General features: G+C 63.0%; 3 protein-coding genes and 1 pseudogene across 5 annotated transcripts in view; all 4 read left to right on the top strand.

Annotated features, from left to right (window-relative positions):
* The window catches only part of LOC116238509 (SCO-spondin), a 35503-nt gene extending 22276 nt beyond the window's left edge, over window positions 1-13227 (top strand). The window contains exons 68-105 of the mRNA XM_090143332.1: window positions 83-283; window positions 484-654; window positions 750-932; window positions 1604-1700; window positions 1809-2032; window positions 2567-2719; window positions 3376-3542; window positions 3738-3898; window positions 4000-4220; window positions 4298-4333; window positions 4419-4592; window positions 4686-4895; window positions 4998-5165; window positions 5532-5663; window positions 6275-6515; window positions 6606-6758; window positions 7195-7241; window positions 7337-7525; window positions 7593-7739; window positions 8037-8167; window positions 8571-8695; window positions 8787-8833; window positions 9112-9333; window positions 9408-9569; window positions 9642-9758; window positions 9839-9977; window positions 10097-10299; window positions 10374-10538; window positions 10614-10741; window positions 10812-10957; window positions 11057-11103; window positions 11184-11348; window positions 11598-11806; window positions 11889-11984; window positions 12525-12585; window positions 12683-12813; window positions 12896-13046; window positions 13117-13227. Coding sequence (XP_089999458.1) covers window positions 83-283; window positions 484-654; window positions 750-932; window positions 1604-1700; window positions 1809-2032; window positions 2567-2719; window positions 3376-3542; window positions 3738-3898; window positions 4000-4220; window positions 4298-4333; window positions 4419-4592; window positions 4686-4895; window positions 4998-5165; window positions 5532-5663; window positions 6275-6515; window positions 6606-6758; window positions 7195-7241; window positions 7337-7525; window positions 7593-7739; window positions 8037-8167; window positions 8571-8695; window positions 8787-8833; window positions 9112-9333; window positions 9408-9569; window positions 9642-9758; window positions 9839-9977; window positions 10097-10299; window positions 10374-10538; window positions 10614-10741; window positions 10812-10957; window positions 11057-11103; window positions 11184-11348; window positions 11598-11806; window positions 11889-11984; window positions 12525-12585; window positions 12683-12813; window positions 12896-13046; window positions 13117-13139 — 5543 coding nt within the window. The 3' untranslated portion in view covers window positions 13140-13227. The remainder of the gene's footprint in view (window positions 1-82; window positions 284-483; window positions 655-749; window positions 933-1603; window positions 1701-1808; window positions 2033-2566; window positions 2720-3375; window positions 3543-3737; window positions 3899-3999; window positions 4221-4297; window positions 4334-4418; window positions 4593-4685; window positions 4896-4997; window positions 5166-5531; window positions 5664-6274; window positions 6516-6605; window positions 6759-7194; window positions 7242-7336; window positions 7526-7592; window positions 7740-8036; window positions 8168-8570; window positions 8696-8786; window positions 8834-9111; window positions 9334-9407; window positions 9570-9641; window positions 9759-9838; window positions 9978-10096; window positions 10300-10373; window positions 10539-10613; window positions 10742-10811; window positions 10958-11056; window positions 11104-11183; window positions 11349-11597; window positions 11807-11888; window positions 11985-12524; window positions 12586-12682; window positions 12814-12895; window positions 13047-13116) is intronic.
* Window positions 13228-15343: 2116 nt separating this feature from the next.
* LOC116238506 (GTPase IMAP family member 1-like) lies at window positions 15344-17304 on the top strand. 2 transcript variants are annotated; one of them, XM_090143318.1, is made up of 2 exons: window positions 15344-15761; window positions 16347-17304. In XM_090143318.1, the coding sequence occupies exons 1-2, from the start codon at window positions 15359-15361 to the stop codon at window positions 17078-17080; spliced, it is 1137 nt and encodes a 378-aa protein (XP_089999444.1). In that variant the 5' UTR covers window positions 15344-15358; the 3' UTR covers window positions 17081-17304. The 2 variants fall into 2 exon arrangements, with proteins under 2 accessions (XP_089999444.1, XP_089999443.1); XM_090143317.1 differs by having other exon boundaries at window positions 15481-15863.
* Window positions 17305-17370: 66 nt separating this feature from the next.
* Window positions 17371-21276, top strand: LOC149917641 (uncharacterized; annotated as a pseudogene).
* A 98-nt stretch (window positions 21277-21374) lies between these two features.
* Window positions 21375-25272, top strand: LOC116238520 (GTPase IMAP family member 1-like). Of its 2 annotated transcripts, none has more exons than XM_031608257.2 (2): window positions 21375-21506; window positions 22398-25272. In XM_031608257.2, exon 2 carries the CDS (start codon window positions 22456-22458, stop codon window positions 23218-23220), a length of 765 nt encoding a protein of 254 aa, XP_031464117.2. In that variant the 5' UTR covers window positions 21375-21506; window positions 22398-22455; the 3' UTR covers window positions 23221-25272. The 2 variants fall into 2 exon arrangements, with proteins under 2 accessions (XP_031464117.2, XP_031464118.2); XM_031608258.2 differs by lacking the exon at window positions 21375-21506 and adding an exon at window positions 21564-21658.
* The last annotated feature ends 399 nt before the right edge of the window (window positions 25273-25671 follow it).

Here is a 25671-nt window from a genome sequence, read left to right as displayed (position 1 = left end):
GTGAGTGTGGGGGTCCCCCACGGAGGGAACGTGGTGTCACTGTGCAAAGAGATGCTGCCAACTGCCCCCACCCCACCCACAGTGCCTGGTGCCTGGTGTGAGTGGTCCCCGTGGACGGCATGCTTGAGGAGCTGTGGGGATGAGGCTGCCACACGGCACCGTGTCTGCTCCTGCCCTGCACCACAGCAGGGGGGGCCAGGCTGCTCCAGAGGACAGGAGGACCACGGGGACACTGGGATGCAGATTCAGCACCAGAAGTGCCCCCCCGTGCCACCTTGCCCTGGTAGGTGTTGGGAGAAGGGGTCTGGGGATGCTGTTCTGTGGGTGTCCCATGCTTCGTGCCCACCATCAGTGCCACTCTGGGGGTATCCTATACTCGGTGCCCGCTGGGCTGCCCCATGTCGGTTTTGCCTGTAAGTTTTATGGTGGGGGGGCCATGCTGGGGATGCCCCATGCTCAGTGCCCACCTCTCTCTCCTCACAGAGGACGGGGCCTGGGGTGCCTGGGGACCCTGGCCGCGCTGTGGGGGCTGCGGGGGACAGGCAGTGCGCACCCGCTCCTGCTCCAACCCCCCTGCCCGCTTCGGGGGGCTGCCCTGTGCCGGGGAGGCACGTCAGAGCCGTGCCTGCCCATGGGCCACCAGCACCTGCCCAGGTGAGGCTGCGGGGTCCGGGGGTCACGGTCCCCTCACCACTATGTCCCTGTCCATCCCCCTCCCGGTCCCCCCTACACACTGCTGCTCCCTGCAGAGTGTGGTGGCAGTCTGGTGGCCTTCACCTGTGGCAAGCCGTGTCCCCACTCCTGCGAGGACCTGCGGGAGGACACTGCCTGCATGGCCACCCCCCGCTGCCTGCCCGCCTGCGCCTGTCCCCAAGGGCAGCTGCTGCAGGACGGCGACTGCGTGTCCCCGGAGCGCTGCCGCTGTGCATGGGGTGCGTGCTGGGGACACGTGGGGACATGCAGGGTGATGGTCTGTGTGTGCTGGGTGCAGTGGGGTGGTGGGGATGGGGAACGGGGTGCAGATTTTGGGTACAGGATGAAATGGGATTTCAGGGATGGAGTACAGAGTGCTGTGGGGTGGTGGAGTTGCAATGTGGGTTGCATTGGGGTGGCGGAGATGAGGAATGGGGTGTATGGTGCCATGGGATTACAAGGAGGGGGTGTGTGGTGTCATGGGATGGCAGGAATAGGGTGCAGGGTGAAGGAGATGATTGGGATTGCACACAGCATGCATGGACGGGGTGCAGAGTGCTATGGAATGGCAGGGGTGGATATAGGGTAGTGTGGATGGGATGTAGAGTGCTATGGGGTTGCAAGAGTGAGGTGCAGGATACCATGGGGCGGTGGGGATGGGGTGCAGCATGCAATAGGGTTGCAAGGATAGTGTATGAGTTGTTGTGAAGTGATTGGGGTACAAGATGCAATGGGATGGCAGGGTTGGGATGCAGAGTGCTGCAGGGTTGCAAGGATGGGATGCACCATGCAGTGCCATGGTACAGAATGCAGAACAAGGCTGTGCCATGACACGAGCTGGGCACAGGAGGGGGGCTGGGGTGAAAGATGCCATTTTGCATCAGATGATGTGTGCCTGTGCCCCCCACAGGACCCTCCGAGAATGGGAGCATCTGGGAGCAGGACGGGGCTGTCCCCCTGCAGGAACTGCAGCCTGGTGACACCTTGCAGAGACACTGCCAGAACTGGTGAGAACCCCCATCTCCATGCCCAGCCCCAATAGAGGACCTGTGGGACCATCCTGGTGCACAGGGATGGCACGTGGGCCCCCCCTCACCTTGCTCCCTGTCCCCCAGCACATGCAAGGCTGGCACACTGCAATGCCATGCAGAGCCAGGGTGCCGTGTGGATGGGGGCTGGAGCCCCTGGGGGCCGTGGTCTCCCTGCTCCCCTGGCTGCCACGCCGGCACCCAGCTCGCCTCCCGCCAGTGCAACAACCCCACACCCCAACTTGGGGGTCGGGGTTGCTCCGGGCACAGCCAGCGCCAGAGACCCTGTCCTGCCACTGAGGGCTGCCCAGGTGGGGGCTGTGGGGCACCCGGGGGGCATGGAGGGCACAGGCTGTATGGTGGACATGGAGTAGATAGGGTACATGGGGGTGTGGGATGCATGGGGTATGTGAGGTGGATGGGGTGTCAAGGGATGGCCCAAGGGTAGATGGGATGCACAGGGTGCATGGGGTGCATAGGGTATGTGATGTTTATGGGGTGTGCAGGGTGCGTGGGGTGCATAGGGTACATGGGATACAGAGCATTTGTGGTATGGGTGAGGTAGAAGGGACTGGCACAGGGTGCCTGGGAATGATGGGGTGCCATGGGATAGTACGAGGTGGGGGAGACATGGATGGCATAGGGTGGGGTGGGGATCCCTGCAGGGCACCCTGTGGCATGATGCAATGCTATGCAGTGCCATGCTGTGCTGTGCAGTGCAGTGCAGTCCTGCACAGAGCAGTGCAGTGCCATGCAGTGCCATGTGGTGCCGCTGCTGCCACAGCCCCAGTGCCACGTGGGTCAGGGTCCTTTGTCACCCCCATGCCCCTTCCCCTGTCCCACAGAGGAGGAGCCGTGGGGCGAGTGGTCCCTGTGGGGGCCCTGCAGCGTCTCCTGTGGTGGGGGGGAGCAGCTCCGCCATCGGGACTGCCCCCACCCGGGGGGGTGCCCGGGGTTGGCCCTGCAGAGCAAGACCTGCAACACCCACGTGTGTCGGGGTGAGTGCTGCGCCCTGTCAGTGGCACAGGTGGCACGGTGTGTGGGGTCCTTGGGCCAGCATTTGGGGTACAGGGTGGATGGAAGAGCACGGAGTGGCATGGTGTGTGCAGGTGACATGGGGTGGCACAGGTTAGATGGAGTGGCATGAGGTGGGTGGTGGGACATGAGATGGGAGGGTATGCATGGGACAGCATGGTGTCCTCGGGGGTAGAACTGATTACCTAAAGTGGCAACAAGTGGATGAAGGGGCATGGGGTGGCATGGTGTGCACAGGATGCTATAGGGTGCACGAGGTGGAAAGGGGAGATGGAGTGGCATGTTGTGCGTGGGGCAGCACAGGTTGGATGGGGTTGCACAGGACTGCACACAGTGGATGAGGGGACACAGAGTGTCATGGTGTGCACAGGGTGGCACGGAGCAGCAGGGAGTGGGTGGAAGGATCCGGGGTGCATGGAGTGGGAGGGGGTCCTCGGGGTGGATAGGATTGGGCAGGTTGGTGCCTGGTGGGTGAGTGATGTGGTGGATGGGGTGGCATGGCACCCGCAAACCGTGTCCCTGCACATGAACCAGAGCTGCAGGGGACGGAGCAGTGGGGGGTCCAGAGGCTCCAGGACCCCTCCCTGGGTCCAGCCCACACTCAGCCCCGTCCCTGCAGAGGCGGGCTGCCCATCGGGACGGCTGTACCGCGAGTGCCAGCAGGGCGAGGGCTGCCCCTACAGCTGTGCCCACCTCGCCGGCCACATCTCCTGCTTCCCCGGGGGGTGCCAGGAGGGCTGCCACTGCCCCGCCGGCACCCTGCTGCACCATGGCCACTGCCTGCAGGTGAGCACCTGCACCAAGGTCCCATGCACGCATGGGTGCAGCCTCCTCCTTGCACACAGACTGGCCAAGGGGTCTTTGCTTGGTCCTCCTGTGCTCAGGGGGGGCTTTGGCGTGGGTGCTCCCTGGGGCTATGAGTGTTCCCTGCTCCCATGGGTGCTCCCTGACCCCACGGATGTGCCCCTGTGCACGGTGCAGGAGTGCCCCTGTGTGCTGACAGCCGAGGTCCTGCGGGAGCTCCAGAACAGCTCTGCCGACCCCCAGGCAGCCTCCCCTCTCCTGGGCACCCAGGGACCCCCATTGGCACTGGACCAGGAGGTGCCACCCGGCAGCACCATCCGCTCCGCCTGCACCTCCTGGTGAGCGTCCGGCCCCCTCCCCACTCACCCTGCCCCCCAACTCCCCACACTGTGCCCCCCTCCCCTCTCACCCGTGTCGTCCTCGTATCTCCCCCCCCCAGCACCTGCCTCCACGGCCGCCTCAACTGCTCGGAGCCCGTGTGCCCGCGGGACGGGGGCTTCTCGTCCTGGGGTCCCTGGAGCAGCTGCTCGCGGAGCTGCGGAGGTCTGGGGGTGATGACGCGCCGGAGGGGCTGCACCAACCCCGAGCCCGCCCGGGGGGGACGGGACTGCGCCGGGCCGCGCTCCGACAGCAAGTACTGCCAGAGCCCCGAGTGCCCAGGTGCGTGACGGCCCCGCGCCCCGCCGTGCCGCGGCTGTGGGATGCGGGGATGACACCGCGTGCTCTGCTCCCCGCAGCCGTCCCCACGACGGAGCCCGGCCCCGATGTCCCAGGTGAGGGCTGTGCTGCCGGGGGCCATCTGGGACAGGGAGGACGTCTCGGGGCCCCCCCGGCTGCCAGCGCCCCGCTCCCGGGCAGGTGCGGAGGAGGAGGAGAGTTTCGGCCCCTGGTCCCCCTGGAGCCCCTGCTCCAAGACTTGCACGCACCCCGAGCGCCCGGCCACCAAGACCCGCGAGCGTCCGTGTGTCAGGGCGGCCGCCTGCAGCGGGGACGGCTTCCAGGAGCAGCCCTGCAACCTTCCCCTCTGCTCAGGTCGGTCCCCCCCACCACCCCCCCGCGCCTTCCGCGCAAGCTCTGCGCTGGGGGCACGGCCGGCAGGCGCTGCCACCCCCCGCGTCCCTGCAGACGTCCCCCCGTGCCAAGGCGAGGACTGCGCCGGCCTGAACTGCTCGTGGGCGCCGTGGGGGCCGTGGGCCGAGTGCTCCCGCAGCTGCGGTGTGGGGCGGCAGCAGCGGCTGCGGGCGTACAGCCCCCCCGGCGCGGGCGGCCGCTGGTGCCCGGGGATCCTCAGCGCCTTCGTGCAGCGCCGCTTCTGCAGCCTGCAGGCGTGCAAAGGTGGGGGGCGGCCGGGGGGTGGGCGGCATCCCGAGGGGTTTTGCTGAGCTACGGGTGGCCCGTGGGACTAACGCCCATCCCCTCGTGTCCCGCCGGTTGCAGTGGATGGTGCGTGGTCGGCATGGAGCCCCTGGACCCGCTGCGACCGCACATGTGGGGGGGGGCGAGCGGTGCGCAGCCGGTCCTGCACCCGACCTCCTCCCAAGAACGGGGGACAGCGGTGCCACGGAGAGAGACACCAACTGCGCCTCTGCAACGCCCAGCCCTGCGGTGGGGGGGGAGGGGTGGGAAGGGGAAGGGGTGGGGATGGATATGGAGATGGGAAAGGGAATGGAGTTGGGATCAGGGACGGGGATGGAGATGGGATGGATATAGGGGCCGGGATGGGGTCTAGATGGGGATGGAATGGGATGGGGATGGGGATGGATATGGAGATGGGGGTGGCATGGATAAGGAGATGGGGATGGATATGGGCATGGATATGGGGATGGGATGGGGATGGGATGGGGATGGAAATGGAGGTAGGGATGGGGATGGAAATGGGAACAGAGATGCAGACAGGAGTAGGGATGGGGATGAGGATGGGGATGGAGTGGGACCTCAGCACTGGTGCCGCTGACAAGTGCCCCCTCCCAGGTGACAGCTGCCCCCCTGGCATGACACTGGTGACCTGTGCCAACCGCTGCCCCCAGCACTGTGGGGACCTACAGGAGGGCATCATCTGTGGGGAGGAGGAGCGCTGTGAGCCCGGCTGCCGCTGCCCCAACGGTGAGTGCCACTCTTCTGTTGTCACTGCATTCCTCAGGGACCATGGCCTGGGAGATGCTCAGGGGTTTTGGAGTGCCCTTTGTGGGTGTGCGTGGCAGCAGGGCTCCATGCTATGTGCATGCACTGCAAATGCCCACAGTGCTGGGAATGCACTGCAAGCACACTCATGCGCTGCAAGAACGCTTGCAGGCAGAGCTACACATGCACTAGAAGCGCATGTGCACTGCAAACCTGCCCAGAGCTGACTGCAGTGACAGTATGCTTGCATGGCTACACGTGCACTGCAAACCCACAAGGTGCTGGGAGTGCACTGCAAAAGTGCTTGTGGGCAATGCTGTGCATGGTGCGCAGCAACGTGCACTGCAGGTGCTCAGTGCTGGGAATGCAAGTGTGCAGAGCTGCACGTGCATATGTGCAGAACTGTGTGCACACTGCAAATCCAGTGCTGGGCATCAACTGCAAACGCATGCGGAGCTCCATGTGCACTGCCAATGCATGTGCATGTACAGCTGCATGCATGGGACTGGCTGCATCCGGCCGGAGGCTGAGCCAGGCATGGCACACTCACATGCACACACACAGACTTTCATGGTGACGCTGCCCTCCCGCAGGCACACTGGAGCAGGATGGGGGCTGTGTGCCCCTCGCACACTGCGAGTGCACAGACGCACAGGGCCATGGTTGGGTGCCAGGCAGCTCACATCACGATGGCTGCAACAACTGCACGTGTCTGGAGGGCCGCCTGCGCTGCACCGACCGCCTCTGCGCACCGCTGCGCTGCCACTGGAGCCGCTGGTCCCACTGGTCTCCATGCAGTGTCAGCTGTGGGGACGGCCAGCAGACGCGCTTCAGGTGGGGACGCGGCACTGCCACTGGATGGCCATGGCACCATGGGTTGTGAGGACCTGTCAGCTCCGTGTCCTCTGCTTTGTGCCTCGACAGGACACCCACGGCAGGCTCATGGGACGAGGAGTGCCAGGGGGAGCAGATGGAGAACCGGGGCTGTGCCACGGGGCCCTGCCCACCCCTGTGCCCTCAAGGCAGCTGGGAGAGGAGGCTGGGGGACACGTGGCTGCAGGGCGAGTGCCAGCAATGGTCAGTGCTCCACGGAGGGATGTGGGGTGTGCGGGGCTGCTCCTGCATTGCCTGTAACATGGGCATCATCTACTCCATGGGTACAACCTACCTTATGGGCGTCATCCATCCCATTAGCATCACCCACCCCACGGGCACCACCACCAGCCCAATGGGCACCACCCACCCTACAAATGCAACCTACTCCATGGGCACCACCTACCCTGCAGGTATCATCCGCACCATTAGTTACCTATCCCATGGGCACCACATACTCCTTGAGCATCACCCATCCCATTACCATCGGCACCCCGTGGATACCACCCACCTCCTTGGGCGCCACCTGCCTATGGGCATCTCCTGCCCCATAAGCATCACTTACCTCTTGAGCATCCTGCACCCCATTACCATCACCACCCGCCCCATGGTCACTGACTCTTTTTATTCCCTTCCACAGCACCTGCACGCCAGAGGGCACTGTTTGCGAGGACACAGCCTGTGCCGGTGGGTGCCGTGCAGTCCCAAACATCCCCACGGCTCTGGGGATGGAGGGGACCAGGTGACACTGTGGCCTGTGACGTGCCACCTCTCCACCCCAGGGGCCGAACACTGCACGTGGGGCACATGGAGCCCCTGCTCCCGGAGCTGTGGCACCGGCCTGACCTCCCGGGAGGGCTCCTGTCCTTGCCCATCCCCGGCTCCCCCTGGTGCCCTCTGCAGCGCCAGCACCGGGGATGGAGCCAGAGCTCACCGGGAGGTGCAGGCCTGCTACCTTCGCCCGTGCCCAGGTAGGGGATCAGCACGGGTGTGGGGTTGTGGAGCCATACCCGCTCCTCACCCTCTGCTCTGCCACAGCTGAGTGCTCTTGGAGTCCCTGGAGCTCCTGGGGCAGCTGTTCCTGCAGCTCCCCACTGCAGCACCGGCATCGGCACCAGCACAGCACCGGCCTCTGCGTGGGGCTGGACGTGGAGCTGCATCCCTGCAACACCTCGGGATGCTCCGGTGAGGATGGGGATGGCAGAGATCCTCCTGCCCCAGCACAGCCCTGCCCACATCCTGCCCATTCTGTATGCTGCCTGCCTGTCTTAGTGACACTTGGGGTGCCCCTGTCCATCCTGTGTGCTCCTGCCCTGGTCCTGTGTATCCCCATGCGCTCACAGGGGTGTCCCCTCATCCCTTCCAATCCCTGTGCACTCACTGGGATGTCCCTTCCTGCCACCATACACTCCCTGCCCGCACCCTGCCCTTCCCACCATGCACTGGGATGTTCCAGCCCCAACCCCACACTTGTCCCCACAGAATCCAGCTGTGAGCCCCCCTTCGAGTTCCAGCCCTGCAGCCCCCCCTGTGCCCAGCTTTGTTCCACACTGCAGCGTCCAGAGCTGTGCCCAGCCCAGTCCCACTGCCTGCCGGGCTGCTTCTGCCCCCAGGCAAGAGGAGCACGGGGATGGGGGGCTGGAGGCAGCCTGGTGGGCTCTGAATCTGCTGGGGGGAGGGAGGGCTTAGAAAGAACCAAGTGCCCATGGGGGGCGCTGGGGACAAATGGTCAAATGCCACCAATGGGACAGGAGAGGCTGCAGGGATGCCATGGGGACACTGGAGGGACAACACTGGGGGAATACTGCAGGGACAATGAGGAGACACTGCATGGACAATGGGGGGATGCTGCAGGGATGCTATAGGGACACATTAGGGACACTGCAGGGATATGTTTTGGGGATATTTTGGGGACACTACAGGGAGTTGATGGGGATGCTGTGGGAATGCTGTGGGATGCTTGGGGACACTGTGGGAGTGCACCAGGTGCCTCTCCACATCCCTGTGTCCTGGCAGGGGCTCCTGGAGCAGCGTGGTGCCTGCGTGCCCCACGAACAGTGTGACTGCCTGCACACCAATGGGTCAGGTGGCCTGGTGACACTGTCCCCAGGGGACATCATCCTGCTGGGATGCAAGGAGTGGTGAGTGGGGCTGTGTTGCGCCAGGGGGGTGTCCCCCACTTGAGGGGCCAGGGACAACACCTGGAGCTCAGAGCTGTTTGTTGCCTCACAGCGTGTGCCAGGACGGAGCCCTGCAGTGCAGCAGTGAAGGCTGCCAGGGTGAGAGCATCCCCCTTCTGCCCCGTGGCTTTCATTTGCCTTCAGTGCCACATCCCCATGCCGCATGACTGCCACTGTGTGGCAGTGCTATGTCCCCCTGTCCCATGGCTTGCTGCTGTGCTAGCAATGCCACGTCCCCATGCCCCGTGGCTTTTATTGTGTGGCAGTGCAACGTCCCCATGCCCCATGGCCGCCGTTTTGGCGGTGTCACATCTCCTGCCCCAACCATGGAACATCCCAGCATCTCCCACCCACCCAGCAGTTCCATGTTCCCGCAGGACTGCTCCCGCTGAGCCCCTGGTCAGAGTGGACGCCTTGCAGCACCTGCCTGCCCCTGTCCCCATCCCACCCAGGGAATGTCACACCCCACGTGTCAGTGCAGCACCGCTACCGAGCCTGCCTGGACCCACAGAGCGGCCAGCCTTGGTCTGGAGATGCAGCTGTGTGCTCAGCTGAGTTGCAGCAGCGGCGGCTCTGCCCAGACCCTGACATCTGCCAAGGTACCGCAGTGCCGCAGGGCATGGAGGTGAGCAGCCCCCTGTGTCCCACCCTGAGTGACGCCAACATCCCACAGAGCTGTGCCTCTGGAGCCCCTGGGGGCCGTGGGGGCCCTGCCAGCAGCCCTGCAGTGGGAGTTTCCGCCTGCGGCACCGCCAACTCCAGCCCCTGGCAGGCAGCAGGCAGTGCCGGGGGGCACACACCCAGAGCGAGGGCTGCAACACGGCTGTGTGCCCAGGTAATCTCCCATCTCTCCCCCACTCCGAGACCCCCACCCAGATGGGGCCTGACACCAGGCTGCTGTGCACAGGGGAGGATTGTGAGGAGCAGGGAAGGATTTTCACCGCCACCTGTGCAAACAGCTGCCCCCGCGCCTGCACTGACCTCTGGCAGCACGTGGAGTGTGTGCAGGGGGGCTGCAAGCCAGGTATGGCCCACTGAACCCTGCGCCCGTCTCCCCAGACACTCACAGCAGCATGGTGCCCATCCCACCCCCCTGCCCCGCAGGGTGCCGGTGCCCACAGGGACAGCTGCTGCAGGACGGGGTGTGCGTGCCCACAGCCCAGTGCCGCTGCGGGCTGAGCGGGGACAACGGCACCCGGGAGCTGTGGCCAGGGCAGGAGGCCACTATTGAGTGCCACAACTGGTGGGTGCCATGGGGCTCATGGCACGGGCAGGACCGTGCTGTGCCCATCACTGAGCCCCAGTGAGTGGGGGGCGCTGGGTGTTCTGGTTGGGCTCCATCCTCATGCATCTGCTCCGCAGCACCTGTGAGAATGGCACCATGGTGTGCCCGGCACTGCCGTGCCCATCCTATGGGCCCTGGTCCACTTGGAGCCCCTGCTCGAGCAGCTGTGGCAGAGGCCGCACCTCCCGGCACCGCATCTGTGAGCCAAGCCCCGGCGGGGTGCCCTGCACAGCCAGCGGGATGCAGGAGACAGCTGAGTGCAGCCCTCAGCCCTGCCCTGGTGAGTGCCCAGCATCGCCACCAGCATCAGCACGGGCACTCGTCGGGGTTGACGCTGAGCCGTGTCCCCTGCAGCTGTCTGCCAGCTGAGCCCCTGGTCCCCCTGGAGCCCCTGCAGCAGCAGTTGTGGAGGGGGCCGCTCGGAGCGCAGCCGGGAGCTGCTGGGGGGTGAGGAGGAGCCGTGCCCCATCCCAGCACTGCGGCAGCACCGCGTCTGCAACGTGCACAACTGCACACAGGGTAAGGGCTGCACAAAGCAGGAAGCCTTGAGGTGGGGGAGATAGGGCTTACTGATGGCTACGTCCTCGCCCGCAGACTGTCCCCACAGCCAGGTGCACAGGGAATGTGCCAACGCCTGTCCCCATGCCTGTGCTGACCTGCGCCCACAGACACAGTGCCTACCACAGCCCTGCCAGCCTGGCTGTGCCTGCCTGCCCGGACAGGTGGGGCTGTGGAGTTGCACGGGGCATGCTGGGGAAGGGGCAGCAGCCTCAGGGTCCCCATTACCCACAGGTGCTGCAGGATGGTGCCTGCGTGTCCCCTGAGGAGTGCCGCTGCACGCTTGACCCCACCATGCCCGGAGTGCTCAACCTGTCACGGGAAGAGCAAGAGCAGGAGCACGCACCAGGCAGCCGCCTGCAGCACCGCTGCAACACGTGGTGTGTGCTCCCAGCCCCACAGCATCACTCCACAGCAGGGGACACGGAGCTGGGTGGTGCTGGGTGCTGGGTGGGTGCTGAGCCCCTCTCTGTCCACAGTGTTTGCATCCATGGCACCTTCAACTGCTCACAGGAGGAGTGCAATGGTGAGGGCAACCTGTTCTCATCCCCGTGCCTGCGCTGTGATCCCTGTGCCACAGCCGGGCCTTGCTCGCTCCCTGTGCAGTGGATTGCCTGTGGTCCCCGTGGTCACCCTGGTCCCCCTGCTCGGTGACGTGTGGGATGGGTGAGCAGCTCTCACACCGGCACCCGCTGCGGCAGCGCCTCTATGAGGGGGCTGAGTGCCTGGGGCCCCCTGTGCGCCGGGCTGCCTGCCACCTCCCTGACTGCGGTGAGTGTCCTCGGAGGCCCCAGGTATGGCTGTGGCTCATCAAGCTGCAAAGCAGAGCATGGGGCAGGGGTGATGGGGTGGGTGGTGAAGGAAGGGTGCAAGCTGTCACTGTGGGATGCTGAGGCTCTGGGGGTGCACAAGCACCCGGGTGGGTTTATCCCCCACCGCCACCAGCCCTGGCCACTCCGATCTCCACATGCTGGGCTGCTGCATGGCCAGTGCTGGTGACACATCCCATGCTGCTGGCAGCCTGCCCAGAGGGGGAGCGCTGGCAGGGCCCCCAGGTGTCACCAAGCTGTGAGCAGAGCTGCAGAGACATCCTTGATGAGACCCCTCCAGACTGCACCCCTTCCCCATCCCCTGGCTGCACCTGTGAGCCTGGCCGCTACCGCAACAGCAGTGGCCACTGTGTGCCCTCTGCCCTCTGTGAGTGCCTGCATCAGGGGCAGCTCCACCAGGTGAGCAGGGCACAGCACCTGGGGATGCCCAGGGATGCCTAGAGGTGCCCCCACCTCACTGGTTGAGTTTCTCTCCCCCCAGCCTGGCAGTGAGTGGCAGGAGCAATGTGCGAGGTGCCGCTGTGTGGATGGCAAAGCCAACTGCACCGATGGCTGCACGCCGCTCTCCTGCCCCGAGGTACAACCCCACTGTCCCCTCTGCACACCATTGCCCCTTCCTTCCCTGTCCTGCTCCCCACTGCCCCTTGGGTCCCTGATGCCTGAAGGCTGCAGCGCATCCCCTGTGAGGACGGGCTGAGGGAGCTGGTCTTGTCCAGCCTGGAGAAGAGAAGGCTGCGAGGAGACGACATTGCAGCCTTCCAGTATTTAAAAGTGGATTATAAACAGAAGGGGAAGCAGTTTTTTTTACAAGGGTAGGCAGTGATAGGACAAGGGGGAATGGTTTTAAGCTCAAAGAAGGAAGGTTTGATCAAATGTCAGGGAGAAGTTCTTTACTATGAGAGTGGTGAGGTGCTGGAACAGGCTGCACAGAGAGGCTGTGGTGCTCCATCCCTGGAGGTGTTCAGAACCAGGTTGGATGGGGCTTTGAGCAACCTGGTGTAGTGCCAGATAGAGATTGGTGGCCCTGCCTGTGGTGGGGGGGTTGAAACTTGATGATCCCTGGGGTCCCTTCCGACCCAAGCCATTCTGTGATTCTATGATGCTGCTGTATCTACAGGGTGAGGTGAAGGTGCGGGAGCCAGGACGCTGCTGTCCCATCTGCAGGATGGAGTGGCCGGGTAAGGGCCTCAAGGGGAACCCCCACTCTACCCCTCTCCTGGGGACCCCCCTGGAGCCACCCATGGGGGTGTCACTGCTCTGCCCCCCTCCCCACAGAAGAGCCATCCTCCATGTGCCGGCGCTTCACCGAGCTGCGCAACATCACCAAGGGTCCCTGCTCACTGCCCAACGTGGAGGTCAGCTTCTGCAGCGGCCGCTGCCCTTCCCGCACCGCCATCACCCCCGAGGTGGGTCTGTGGGCACTGGGTGCCGCCCCCGTCCCATGGGCACAGCACACAAAGTCAGTGCCACGGTGCTGTGCCCACGCAGGAGCCGTACCTGCAGACGCTGTGTGAGTGCTGCAGTTACCGCCTGGACCCCGGCAGCCCCGTGCGCATCCTCAGCCTGCCCTGTGCGGGCGGCACGACCGAGCCTGTCGTGCTGCCCATCATCCACAGCTGCGAGTGCAGCAGCTGCCAGGGTGAGCAGGGATTGGGGCACCCCCTGGCCCCTGTTGCACCCCCGGCCTTGCCTCATCCCCTGTCCTGCAGGTGGGGATTTCTCCAAGCGCTGATGCCCGGAGGGAAGCTGTCCTGCTGCGTGCTGTGGCGGTGGAGGACCCCGAGGCATCCCCCTTTCCCCTCTGTAATGCAATAAAGCTATGAGCCTCCACCTAAGCTGTCCCTTGGTGGGAGTAAGGATGGGATGGAGAAGTGGCAGGGGACAGGTGGGGATGGAGATGGCTGCAAGGTGAGGGTTGGGGGTGCTCAAGGGGCTCAGGGGGACCAGGGCACCAGGGCAGGACCAGGAGAGAGCAACATGGCCAGGGGTCCTTGGTGCCTCCTAGCAGCAGTGCCCTGCTATGCCGTGGTGCTATGCCATGCCAGGGTGCCACGCCATGCTGCAGTGCTGTGCTGTGCAGCAGTGCCTTGCTGTCCTGCGATGCCTTGCTATCCCATGGCACTGTGCTGTGCCTCAGTGCCATGCTGAGCTGCAGCACAGCAGAGCTTTGGCTGAGCCATGGCTGGTGCTTGGGCAAGGTACGGGAAAGCTGCCCCAGGCTCAGCCCCACAGGACCAGAGGTTTGTTTGGGGCAGATTTACAGACAGGATTCAGGCACTCCTCATGCCCCAGAGTCACAGTGGGCTGCCACCAACTTGGCATGGGTGATGCAGGGAGCTTGGCATTGACAGGGACGTCCTTGAATGAACTGTTGGACTCCTTAAGTGTCCAATTAGAGGGAATAACTGGAAAATCAGGAACCTTAAACTAGTTGGACAGAACCATATGGAGATGGGAACTCCAAACCAAAAACTCCAAAATGTGAGTGAAACCCACTGCAGGACTGGTTCGATGGGAGAGAACTGGCTGTGCTTGAAGCCCCTATGAATTCTGAGCGATTCCTTCCCAGCAGAGGGGCTGATGGGGGGGAAAAAAGACATAACTGAGCTGGATTTGCTGGATGCCAAACTGAAATGCAGCCTGAAGAATCACATCACATAGGTGATGGTTTGAGGCACCTTTCCAACAAACGTGTAGGAAGGTTGCTTCAGACCTGGGAGCTGTGGTGGGGAATGGAGCACTCAGGTTGCTCCTGCTTACGGAATTCGGGTGCATCTGCAATGCGTATCAAAGAGAATGGCCTGGAGTTCACAAACTGTGGGTAACTTCCCTTCAGGAAACCAGTTTAAACTCCTGTCTAATCACAGAATCACAGAATCACAGAATGGCCATGGTTGGAAGGGACCTCAAGGATCATGAAGCTCCAACCCCCCACCAATGCAGGGCCACCAACCTCCACATTTCACAGCAGCCCAGGCTGCCCAGGGCCCCATCCAACCTGGCCTTCAACACCTCAGGGATGGACGGGGCATCCACAGCCTCTCTGGGCAGCTGTTCCAGCACCTCACCACTCTCTCTGTAAAGAATTTCCCCCTAAGCTGTCTAAGCTGTAAGAGAAAGTCCACACTTCTGACTTTTTGAAATCGGGACCAGTGAATGTTTAAATGGAATTTTAGAACTCCCAGGAAAGCCATCCCAAGAACCCCAAGCAGCCATCTGCAGCCCCGTGCGCATCCTCAGCCTGCCCGGGGCTCTGCCTTTCCATTGGCTGTGAGACAATTGGCTGTGTCCCTATGTCCCTTCCCTTTTCCACATTCCATAGATTTTCTTTTCCCATTTCAGTCTGTCTACGAGCTCCTTGCTCACCCGTGAGGATCTCCCTTTGCCTGATTTCTTACTCCTAGGGATGCACCGATCTCGAGCTCAGAGATTTGGTACTTGAACATCAGCTATCTCCCTCAGTGCCCCTTACCTTCCAATGCTCCAACCCATGGGACTACCACCAGAAAAGTCCTTCAGGAGGTGAAGTTGGCTCTCCTGATGTCCAAGGATGCAATCCTACTTACTGCCCTGATGCTTTCAAACTCCATCTCACGTCCTCTGCGTCCCAGGCTGCCCCCAACCTTCACACCCCCAGCCAACCCTCCTGTCCAGAGAGCAAGGTCCAGCAGCAGTGCTGCCTTTCCCCATTGGCTCCTCCACCTCCTGCAGCAGAAAGTTACCTTCCCCTCACCCTGGGCAGGGTGAGCCTGGCAATGTTGCTTTTCCAGTAAATATCAGCTGACTGAAGTGGTGTCCCCCACATTAGCCGGCCCTTTAATCCTCCCCCACGAGCTCTCCACTCATTCATCACTCAGCCCCAGGTGGAGCTCCATACGTTCCGCTCACTTCCACACACAGCATGTGTCTCCACGTCGCTGGCACCCACTGTCCCACTGTCCCAATGTCCACATGTCCACGTGTCCACACGTCCCGGGGTCCTCCCCCGCCGCCCCGGCTCCGCGCTTCCCCGCACCGACACCGGGGACCGCGGCTCCGCCCCAGGAGCTCCGCGGCCGCCCCTCCCCGCCCATAGGCGGTCCCCGTCCCGCAGAGCGCGGCCGTCCGCCGGGTGAGCGGGAGCGGAGCGGAGCCGTCGGTGTCGCAGCGGGCAGGGAGCGGAACCGAGGCGGCCGCAGCTCCGCGCCCATGGCGGACAGCGCCGCGGAGACGGGAGCGGCGGTTCCCCCCGGGGGTCGTACCTCCTCCGAGTCGCCCGCAGAGGCGGCCGGGCCGGGGCGGGAGGAGGACGGCGAGGAAGAGGCGCGGCGGGCGGGCGGCCGCGACGGCAGCGAGTCGAAGCGAAGGGAAAGCGGTGCGAGAGCCGAGAGCGCCGGGCGGAGGGAAGGGGACGGGGCGTGCGGGAGCACGGCGGAAAAGAGCGGGGGGCCGCGGGACGGCGCGCCCGGGGGCGGAGGTGAGCGCGGCCGCGAGTCGGGAACCACGGGGGACCGGAGAGCCGCGGGCGGCCCCGATTAGATGGCCGAGCGGTGTCCGAGCGGCCGGATCCGACCCGCTGCGCTGCGGAGCCGGGATGGGGTCACGGCTGCCCTCGCTCCCTGCAGGACGGGCTCCCCAGCCCCTCACTCCTCAGGGTCGGGGTCCACAACGCTCCCCGTCAGGGGGCGTTCCCGCGGTGTTGTCCGCTTGCAGCCGTAGAATCACGGTAGCTGTTGACTCCTTAAGGTCGGGAAACACGTCTGAGGTCACCGCCTCCGACCGCCCACCTCCGACCAGCGGTGCCCACTGACCGCGTCCTGCAGCGCCGCATCCCCGTGGTTGGGGAGCCCCCGTGGGGATGCCGAGCCGCGCTCCCCGGGCAGCCCGTGCCACCGCCCGGCCGCTCTCCGGGAGGAGAAGTTGTCTGTCCCGTCCAACCCGTGTCCCGCTGTCCCCGCAGGTGAGCGGCCGGAGCTGCGCATTGTGCTGCTGGGGCGGAGCGGAGCGGGGCGAAGCGCCACCGGCAACACATTGCTGGGTGAGGAGCGCTTCGAGTCCCAGCTGGCGTCCCAACCCGTCACCACCACATGCAAAGATGGCAGGCGGGATTGGGGCGACTGGTGCGTGGTGGTCATGGACACCCCGGCGATTTTCGGGGGCTCACAGTGGGACGAGCAGCGGTTGGTCGAGGAGCGCGAGCGCTGCCGCGAATTCGCTGCCCGTGAGCCCTGCGTGCTGGTGCTGGTGACACAGCTGGGCCGTTACACACGGGAGGACCGGGAGGTGCAGAAGAACGTGAAGAAGCTCTTTGGGAAGAGCGCTAAGAAGCGCATGATGGTGGTGTTCACACGGAAGGAAGACCTGGGGGGCGGCTCGCTGGATGAATACGTGAAGGCTGCCGAGAACGGAGCGCTGCGGAAGCTGGTGAAGGCGTGCAGGAAGCAGTACTGCGCTGTGAGCAACAGAGCGCCGAGGCAGGACCGGGATGTGCAGGCTGATGAGGTGCTGGAGGAGGCTGTGAGCATCGCATGCAGGAAGCGCAAGGGGCCCCGGTACAAGCGGTTTCGGAAGATTTTCAGCGCAAAATCTGATGTCCATGACAAGACCCACGGGTCCATGCCCAAAAAGGGGGGGAATAGAGACGGACCCGGACAAGGGAAGAAGCAGCAACGAGCTAAGGAAAGAAATGCGTAGTTTTCTAGATATATGAGTGACATGTAATATAATCGGAATTGAAGCTAATAAATAAACGAGAGTTTCCAAAACCCAAAGCTCTTGTGCTGATGCTGCAGCAGCTGTGACACACAGGGAGCAAAGGAGAGCGCTGCCGTGAGTTTCCAGGTCTGTTATCACTGACTGCCCCTGGAAGATGGAAATAACAAAATAAAGTGTTCTGGGAGCGCTGTGCCTTTCTGGGAGTCGTAGATCATTCTTTGGAGCCGCCGCATGGACTCTTCAACTCCCATCGCTGCACGACGCAGCGAATGTGGAATAACGACGAAAGAACCACGAAACCGCGACGGCTGCGCTGCTGCGGGTGGAGCCGAACGCCGCCGGTTGAGTGCGGGCACCGAGGAGCCGCCCCGGCTCGGAGCCGCCCCGCGAGCAGCCCCGGTGCCGGCAGCGCCCCGCGTGCCGCTCCGTGCCCGCGGCCGTCCGCCGCCCCGCTCCCCGTCGGGCCGGCAGCCCCCAGCGGAGCGCGGCGCGGCGCGGCGGGTCGGGAAGCGCCCGGCCAGCCCGCAGCCCCCGGGAGCTCGGCCCGGGTGCGGGGCGCGGGCGGGGCCGGCAGGGAGGGCGGCGACCCCCGGGGCCGCGCGGCGCGGAGGAGCTCGGCCGGGAGACGCGGCGCCGCGGGGCGGCGGGGCGGCGGGGCGGGCGGTGTCCGGAACGGGACGGGGTCCGCGGGAGCGCGGCGCGGGGCGGGCGGCCATGGGGGGGTGCGGGTGCCCCCGGACGACGCCTCGCGCCCCGCCGCTCCCCGCAGAGCCCTTCCCGCCGCCGCTGCCGAAGGGCCGCGGGACGACGAAGGGCCGCCGGAGCCGCGGCTGCCGCTCGTCGGGAAGAGCGGCGGCGGGAGGAGCGCGACGGGCAACGGCGCCCTGGGGCGGGCGGCCTTCGAGTCGCGGCCGTCCACGCGCGCGGTGACGCGGAGGAGCGACGGCAGAGCGGCTCGTGGAGGGGATACGGCGTGCACGTGGTGGCCGCGCCCGACGCCTTCGACTCGCCGGAGCGCGGCGCCCGGTGCCGCCGCGAGATCGCCCGCTGCGCGCTGCTGTCGGCGCCGGGGCCGCACGCTCTGCTGCTGGTGACGCAGCCGGGCCGCTTCACGCAGGAGGACGAGGCGGCCGTCCGGCAAGTGTGGCGGCTGTTCGGGCGCGGCGCCGCCGAGCGCACCGTCGTGGTCTTCACGCGCGGGGACGAGCCGAGGGGCGGCTCCCTGCGGCGGCACGTGGAGGACACCGGCACCGCCGCGCTGCGGGAGCTGCTGCGGGACTGCGGGGGACGGTGCTGCGCCTTCGACAACCGGGGGGGGCGGCCGGGGGGAGGGGGTGGGGTGGGTCGGGGAGCTGCTGGAGACCGTGCCCCGCGTGCTGGGGGAGACCTGAGCGCCCACTACCGGAACGAGCTCTACGACCGCGCCGCGCGGCTCCTGGAGCTCCCGGACGTCGACTTCGAGAAGAAATGCGATCTCCCGGCCGAGGACGCGGAGCGGCGGCTGCGGGGCCGGTGGCACACGCGGCTCCTGGAGCGGCTGCGGTTCATCCCGGCCGTGCAGTGGCTGCGCGGCACGCGGTGTGCGCGGTGCGTGTGCTTCTGCTGCCGCTGCGTCCTTGCAGCACTGCTGGCCCTCGGGCGCGCCCTGCGCCGTGTGCTCTCGTGGGGCTGGCAGAGCGTTATCCGGCTGTACCACCGCTTTGTGCGTTAGCCAGCAGAGCTGTGCTGTGTGCCTTTCCCTGGTAGGCACGCTGCAGCGCTGCCCCGCAAAACACGCAGCTGCTTTTCCTCCTAACCGCACTGCAGCCCCGTGTGGGCCGCGCATCTCTGTGAATACAGCATCACAAATTGTGAGCCTGCCGTGCTGTGTTGTGGCTTTGCCCCATCTCACTGCCTGTAGCGTGGTCTGGTCATGGTGGGACAGTGTCAGGGACAGAGATGGGCAGCAGCTGCTGGGAAACGTCCCCATGCTGCTGGGAGTGCATGGAGTGTCTGAGTAGAGAGCAGTGCCCATGGGACAGGAGCAGCACCCACAGGATGGGAATAGTGCCCACGGGGGTGGGAACTTCACACATGGGATGGGAACAGCACCTACAGGACAAGAGCAGCACCCATAGGACAGGAACAAAACACATCAGGTGGGAACAGCACCCGTGGGATGGAAATAGTGCCCAAGGGATGGGAGCTGCACCCACAAGAAGGGACCCATCGGCAGCTCTGGTGGCAGCAGGGTGGGGATGAGGTCAATCGTGGGGCCCTCACTGCTGTGGTCTGAGCCCTCCTCACATCCCCATAGGTGTTGGAGTGGCCGCAGAGTTTGGGGAGATCCCTGAATGTGGCACATGGAGAGAGTGGAGGATATGGGGTCAGGTGCCAGCTGGGAGCTGGGATCCCAAGGGACTCAGCCCTCCTTCCCACTGCCCTGCAGGATTTCAGGGATTTGTGCCACTTTGCTGCCATGCTGAGGGACGCATGGTGCCTCCTGCATTCCATGAACACGTGAATCTCGCTGCTGGTGTGTCGTGGGCTGTGAGGTGATGCTGGTCCCAGAGGACATGTGTCCCTGGTGGGGGCCCGGGGCATCCCCACCCCCAAGGCAGGACCCAGCAGGCAGAGGTTGGGGGCAGGGGTTGGGGGGTGGGAAGAGGGTACTTGGGTGAGTTGGGTTGAGTTGTTTACAGCTGCAGCTTCTGCTGCTCCTTCACACCTTGCTGGTGCTCAGGAAGTCGCTCTGCTCTGCACCTCAGCTTACTTCTGATTTCAACTCTGAGCTCATCCAGATGGCAGCCTCAGAAAGTGAAAGTGACCGCGCTGCACTCCTATGGAGTGAGCCAAAGCCTGGGTTGAGCCACTCCCATTCCGAGAAGTCACACAGCAGAAACCACACAGGGGTGTTGGCACAGTGCTGCTCTTTGGGCCCCATCCTGCCCCGTGTGCAAGGCTCTACCCTTCTCTTGTTAAACCGCATCATGTTCCTTCCTGCCCAGCTCTCAGCCTGTCCAGGTCTTGCTGAATGGCAGCACGGCCTTCAGGTGTGTCAACAGCTCCTCCCAGCTTGTGCCATCACCAAACCTGCTGAGGATGGACTCCATCCCTTCATCCAGGTCATTGAGGCTGATGCTGAACAACACTGTACCCATACCGACCCCTGGGGAACACCACTCACTACTCACAGACCTCCAACCACACTGCACTGCTGGTAACATCGTGCCGTTACGTGGTGAGGATGGGCACCTCACAAACAGAGAGATAGAGCAGAGGCATTTCATGCCTTCTTCAGCCTCTGATTTCATCACCAGTGGTGGGATGTGGGACCCCTGGAGCTCTGAGTTGGAGGACCGCGACTGCAGTAATGATGAGCTCCCAACCAGAGCACAGCTGGTGCAGGGTTTGCTGCTCCAGGTGGATGCATGCCAGTGTATGGGTCCTGGATGAGGGACTAGAAAGTGTACAAAGCAGTGTTGGAGGTGACACTGAATTGGGAGGAGCTGTTGGCTCCCTTGAGGGCAGAGAGACCTTGCAGAGAGACCCCGACTGATGGGAGGGCTCGACAGTGCCTGACCTCATGAAGGTGAACAACAGCAAGGGCTGCATTCTGCACCTGGGGTTTGAGAGGGGACAGCAGCTGGCTCATTCTAACCTTTCCATTGCAATGGGCTTGGGGTTTAGTATCTAATTAGCCCTTAAGGAGCCAAATGGACAATCACAGGATGCTGCCTTCTCTTCTTGTTGACATCCTATGGCCCTACAGTCCCTCATAGCCCTGCAGCTCCTCACAGGGAGTGGATAGGCAGCACTGAGCTCTGCTCTCTGGTGACACTGACAGCACCCGAGGGAACAGCATGGAGCTGTCAGGAGAGTGAGGTAAATGCTGTGCCCAGACGGCGGTGAGCATGGAGCAGCTCCCCAGGGTAGCAGGCACAGCCCTGAGCTGCTGGGGCTCATGATGCTCAGCACTCTCAGACATAAGGTTGGGGTTTGGGTGCTCTTCTCTGAGGCCAAGGGTTGGATCGGCTGATCCTTATGGGCCCAATATTCCAACTCAGGATGTAGCCAGAATATAGAGGCAACCTCAGGACATCACAGAGTTGCAGCATGCCTGGGGCTGGAAGAGACCTCAGAGAAAATCCTGTTCCCCGTCCTGGCTGTCAACCTGTTGTGGGCTGTCAGCCTCCCATGGGCACATCCGTGGGTCCTCTAATGATCTGCATTATTGTTTATTGCAGGCAATCTGCCTATGGGGGCAGTGCCACGGGGCAGAGGCGGTGCTGGTTGGGACGGTGATAACAGCGATATCGGAACCAGACGGGGCCGCTGCGTCAGTGCCGCACTTCTCACTGCCGGTCCGACGGCTCGGACTGACCGGAGGCTGCAGCGTCCATCCCCGGAGAAGCCCAAAGAAAGGGTGAATGTCGCACGGAGCGTCACCGCGCGGGGCAGCGCCAGGGGTGGGGGGGGAGGGGGCGGGAGGAGCCGCGATCGCTGCGCCTCCAGGCGGTGCGCGGCCCCGTGGGGACGCGGCTGTGCCGGGCGGGGTGAGACCGGAGCTGCGGGAAGGTACGGGCGGGGAGCGGGGGGGGCTCCGTGCCTCCGGGAGGGGCTGCGGTGCCCGGGAGCCGAGGCAGGGGGAGCGGGGCAAGGAGCGGCTCTGTCCCTTCTTCCCGTTTCTCCTTGTCCCTTTTTTCCCTGCTTCCCGTTCCCCTCTTCTCCATTTTACACCTTTTTCTCCGTCCACTCTTTTTTCCCTTCTTCTTTTTTCCCTTTTCCCTTCTCCCCTTATCCTCCCCTCCCTACATCCCTTGTCTCCTTTCTCTATTTCCTCTCCCCATTTTTCTGCTCCCTTTCTCCTCTCCCCATTTCCCTTCTCCTCGCTCCCCACGCTCACAGGAGCACAGCGTAGACCTGACCCCGTCCATCAGCACAGCCACAGCCCCAGCATGGGGAGACCCTCGGCACTGCACTCAGCCCCGTGCCAACCCCAGCTGCACGTGTGTCACTGCCCAGAGGGGTCTGTCACCCCCAAGGGGGTTCCCGTCACCACCCAGAGGGGTCCCTTACACCTCCTGGGGGGTCCCTGTCACCACTCATAGGGGTCTCTGTCACCACACCACCGTGCCCCTGCACCCTGGGCTGTCGCCGTCCCTCTGCTCTGTGCCACCCCAGCACGCGGTGTCACGCCTCTCCTTCTCCTCTCTCCTTTCTCTGCTGCTCTCCGGCCCTGCTGGAGCTGCCTGTGCTGCAGCATTTCCGGCTGAGCAGCTGATGGAGCCCTGCACCTCCGCTCGTATCCCTGCAGCACAACCACGGCCACCCGACGTGTTCCTGTGCTGCCCGGGGACGGCAGAGGCTCCACAATGCGGCTGCTCCTGGTTGGGAAGACTGGAGGTGGGCGAAGCGCCACGGGAAACACCATCCTGGGGCGACGCGTCTTCGAGTCCAAGCTGTCCACCACGCCGGTGACCCGCAGCTGCAAGTCAGCAACTGGGCACTGGGATGGAGAGGACATTGTGGTGGTCGACACGGCCGACATCTTCCATCTGTGGAATGGCAGCAATGAGGTGTGCAGGGAAATCACCCGCTGCATCGAGCTGTCCTCGCCTGGCCCCCACGTGCTGCTGTTGGTCACCCAGCTGGGCCGCTTCACCCAGGAGGACCAGGAGGCTGTGCAGGGCGTGCGGAACATCTTTGGAGCCGGTGTGTTCAGGCACATGGTTGTTGTGTTCACCCGGGGAGAGGAGCTGGTGGGGGGATCTCTGCATAACTACGTGACCTACACTGACAACAGAGCTCTGCGCAGCCTGATCCAGAGCTGCCGGAATCGGTACTGCAGCATCAACAACAGGGTTTCCGGGGCAGAGCGGGACCAGCAGGTCCAGCAGCTGATGAATAAGGTCCACCAAACCGTGCAGGAGAATGAGGGAAGGTACTACAGCAGTGAGTTGTACCTGGATCCCTTTTTAACAGAAGAGAAAGTTAGGTATCACATGGAGAAAGCAGCCAGACCATGGAGCGCGCTGCTCGACTCCTTGTCATACAGGGGAGTCCTTACAAAATGTGGGGTAATTCTCATTGTCATCGCTTTGATTTTCATCTGTTTCCTTATTTGGTGGAAGAGATGAATGGCTGAAACCCATAATCCACAATCCCCCAGTATCAGAATCACCAAACACCTGATTGTGCACAGAAATAAAACAGAGACCTCTGTCTGCATCCCAGCTCTGTGTTTCTGTCCTACGGGCACAGACCCAACTAGGGATAACAGCTCCGTTCTTGCTATTACTCAGCACACCTCCAAGTCATGGATCCGGGCACTGAAGAGAACATTGAAGGGAATGGGAGACTGAGTTGGTGATACACACTGGGGGTGTAAGGGTGGAGCACAGCCCTATGGAAAAGGACCTGGGGGCACTGGAGGGGCAGCAGCACAAGGCAGCACTGTGCCCTGTGCCAGCCAACAGCACCTTGGGCGCACCCAGAGCTGCGCGGCCAGCAGGGAGAGGGAGGGGGTCTGCACCTCTGCTCTGTGCTGGGAGACCTCACCTGGAGTGCTGTGTCTGGATGGGGAATGCTCAGTGCAGGAGAGACATGGAGCTGTCGGAGAACATACAGAGGAAGGCACAAAGTGACCCCAGGGGTGGAACACCTCCCTGCAAGGACAGGCTGAGAGCTGGGAGGCTGCAGGGAGGGCTGAGTGAGGCTTCAGTACCTACAGAGGCTGTAAGAGGGAAGGGGACAGACTCTGTAGTGGGGTCTGTGTGATAGGACAAGGGGAAATGAACAAAAAGAGCAGAGATTTAGATGGATGTAAGGAAGGAGTTTTGTACAGTGAGAGCAGTGAGGCACTGAACATGTAGCAGTGAGAAGTGGCGGTGTCCCATCCCTGCAGACACCCACAGTCAGGATGAGCTCTGAGCACTGATGGAGCTGGGGGTGTCCCTGCACACTGCAGGGAGTGGGACCAGATGGCCTTTAGAGATCCCTTCCACTCAAACCATTCTGTGACTCTATGAGAAGATCGCTCTGTTTTCCCTTCTGTGGTTGAACAGCCGCGGGGCTCTCAGCCTTGCCTCAAAGGGCCCATTTCCTCCAGGCCCCCGACCATCTCTGTACCCTCTGCTGGGAGGGCAGAGCCCAGGGCTGTGCAGTGCTGGGGCTGTGCTGCCTTGTGGGTGCCCTCGAGCCAGGCAGCGCCCTGCCCCACCTGCAGACACGCGGGGTGAAGCACAAGGTCCACAAACAAACATTTCCCGTAACTGCACTCAGCTCGGGGAAATGCAGAGAACAAAACTAAAAGCAATACCTGGCAGAGAGGATGTTGGCTCTTGCACAGAGCAGTTCCCCCTAGCACTGAACAGCCACCTGCCAGAACACCCGGAATACCCTGCATGCCCCACAGCCTCACGCACCAACCCTCTGCATCCCATCCCCTGTGTGCCACAAGAAGAGAGAAGAGTTTGTGAAGGATCACATGGGGAGGTACAGAGCTGGCAGGGAAGGAAGGGAATTCTGCTAACTTCCCCATCTGTGCCATGTCCACCACACACTGGGGCACAGCCTATCCTTCAACCCCTGGACCCTCCCCTGACAGCTCCATGCCTTTCCCTTGGGCACTGTCACTGTCACAAGAGAGCAGGGCTCAGTGATGCCCCTCTACTCCCTGTGATGATCTGCAGGGCCATGGGGGGCTGCAGGGCCAGCATGAGGTCTGACAGAAAAAAGGAGTAGACCCAATGGATGTATTGTCTCAAAAGGAGGAACTGTTGTCCACCAAAGTGAAACAGAAAGAGATGATCACAAATATTCAAAGAGCGTGTGGAAAAGAAACTCTTCAGCCTCAAGGTGCTGCTGTCAAAAAGAAGGAAAGGGAAAGTGTCCTTTGAGTGTCTGTTGTGTTCCTGAAGGGATAATTACAGACTGCAAATCACGCCCCTTGCTATGGAAAGGAGATTAGAATGAGACAGCTGCTATCCTGTCCCAAATATAGACTTTGCTGGGCCATAATGTGCCTGCCCAGCAAAGATCAGTCAGAGGACCCAGTCAGAAGCTGTAATTGGAGAAAATTTTATAAACAGCCATGAAAAGATAACATCACTTCTATTTTGAGGTTTGTGCTTGCTTTGTTAGGGATTGCCAAGCGCCTGATTCTGGGTAGAACTGAAAAAGGATGGGGATAACAAGGTGCATAGTGCGGCATTTGCTCTTGTATTTCGTGTCTCCGTGCTGCCATGCTGAGCTGAGGGAGCCTGGCTCCACCTTATGGCATACAGGGTGAGGCCAAAGGCTGCTCAAAATCCTATTCCTGTAACTGCACCGCGTTCCAGGCACTGCAAAGAACGAAACTGAGAGCGCAGGGAGGCAGAGCCTCAGCTCTGCACCAAGGGCAGCTCCACCACAGCCCGTTCCCCGCAGCCCCCGATCACCCCTTCCTCACCAGGCTGTGCGTCCCGGCCCCCCATCACTCCCATCCCCGGCTCAGCTGAGTCCCCATCCTCACCTCCCTGCGGGTCTGCGATCCCTGCCCGCTCACAGCCGCTTCCCACCCCCCGTGTGGATGAGAGATGGATGTGGGA

Source organism: Phasianus colchicus, chromosome 6 (assembly GCF_987193195.1).
Source record: "Phasianus colchicus chromosome 6, bPhaCol1.hap1.1, whole genome shotgun sequence".
NCBI classification, from domain to species: Eukaryota; Metazoa; Chordata; class Aves; order Galliformes; family Phasianidae; genus Phasianus; species Phasianus colchicus.
Note: the sequence above shows the minus strand (reverse complement) of the source record. Positions and strands in the feature narration are given on the sequence as shown.

Excerpts from the sequence above, each read along its gene's own strand:
- LOC116238520 (XM_031608257.2), top strand. The coding sequence starts at position 22,456 with ATGCGGCTGCTCCTGGTTGGGAAGACTGGAGGTGGGCGAAGCGCCACG.
- LOC116238506 (XM_090143318.1), top strand. The coding sequence starts at position 15,359 with ATGTCCACGTGTCCACACGTCCCGGGGTCCTCCCCCGCCGCCCCGGCT. Across the intron at positions 15,762-16,346 it reads GTCGAAGCGAAGGGAAAGCG|GTGAGCGGCCGGAGCTGCGC; the intron begins GTGCGAGAGCCG and ends CTGTCCCCGCAG.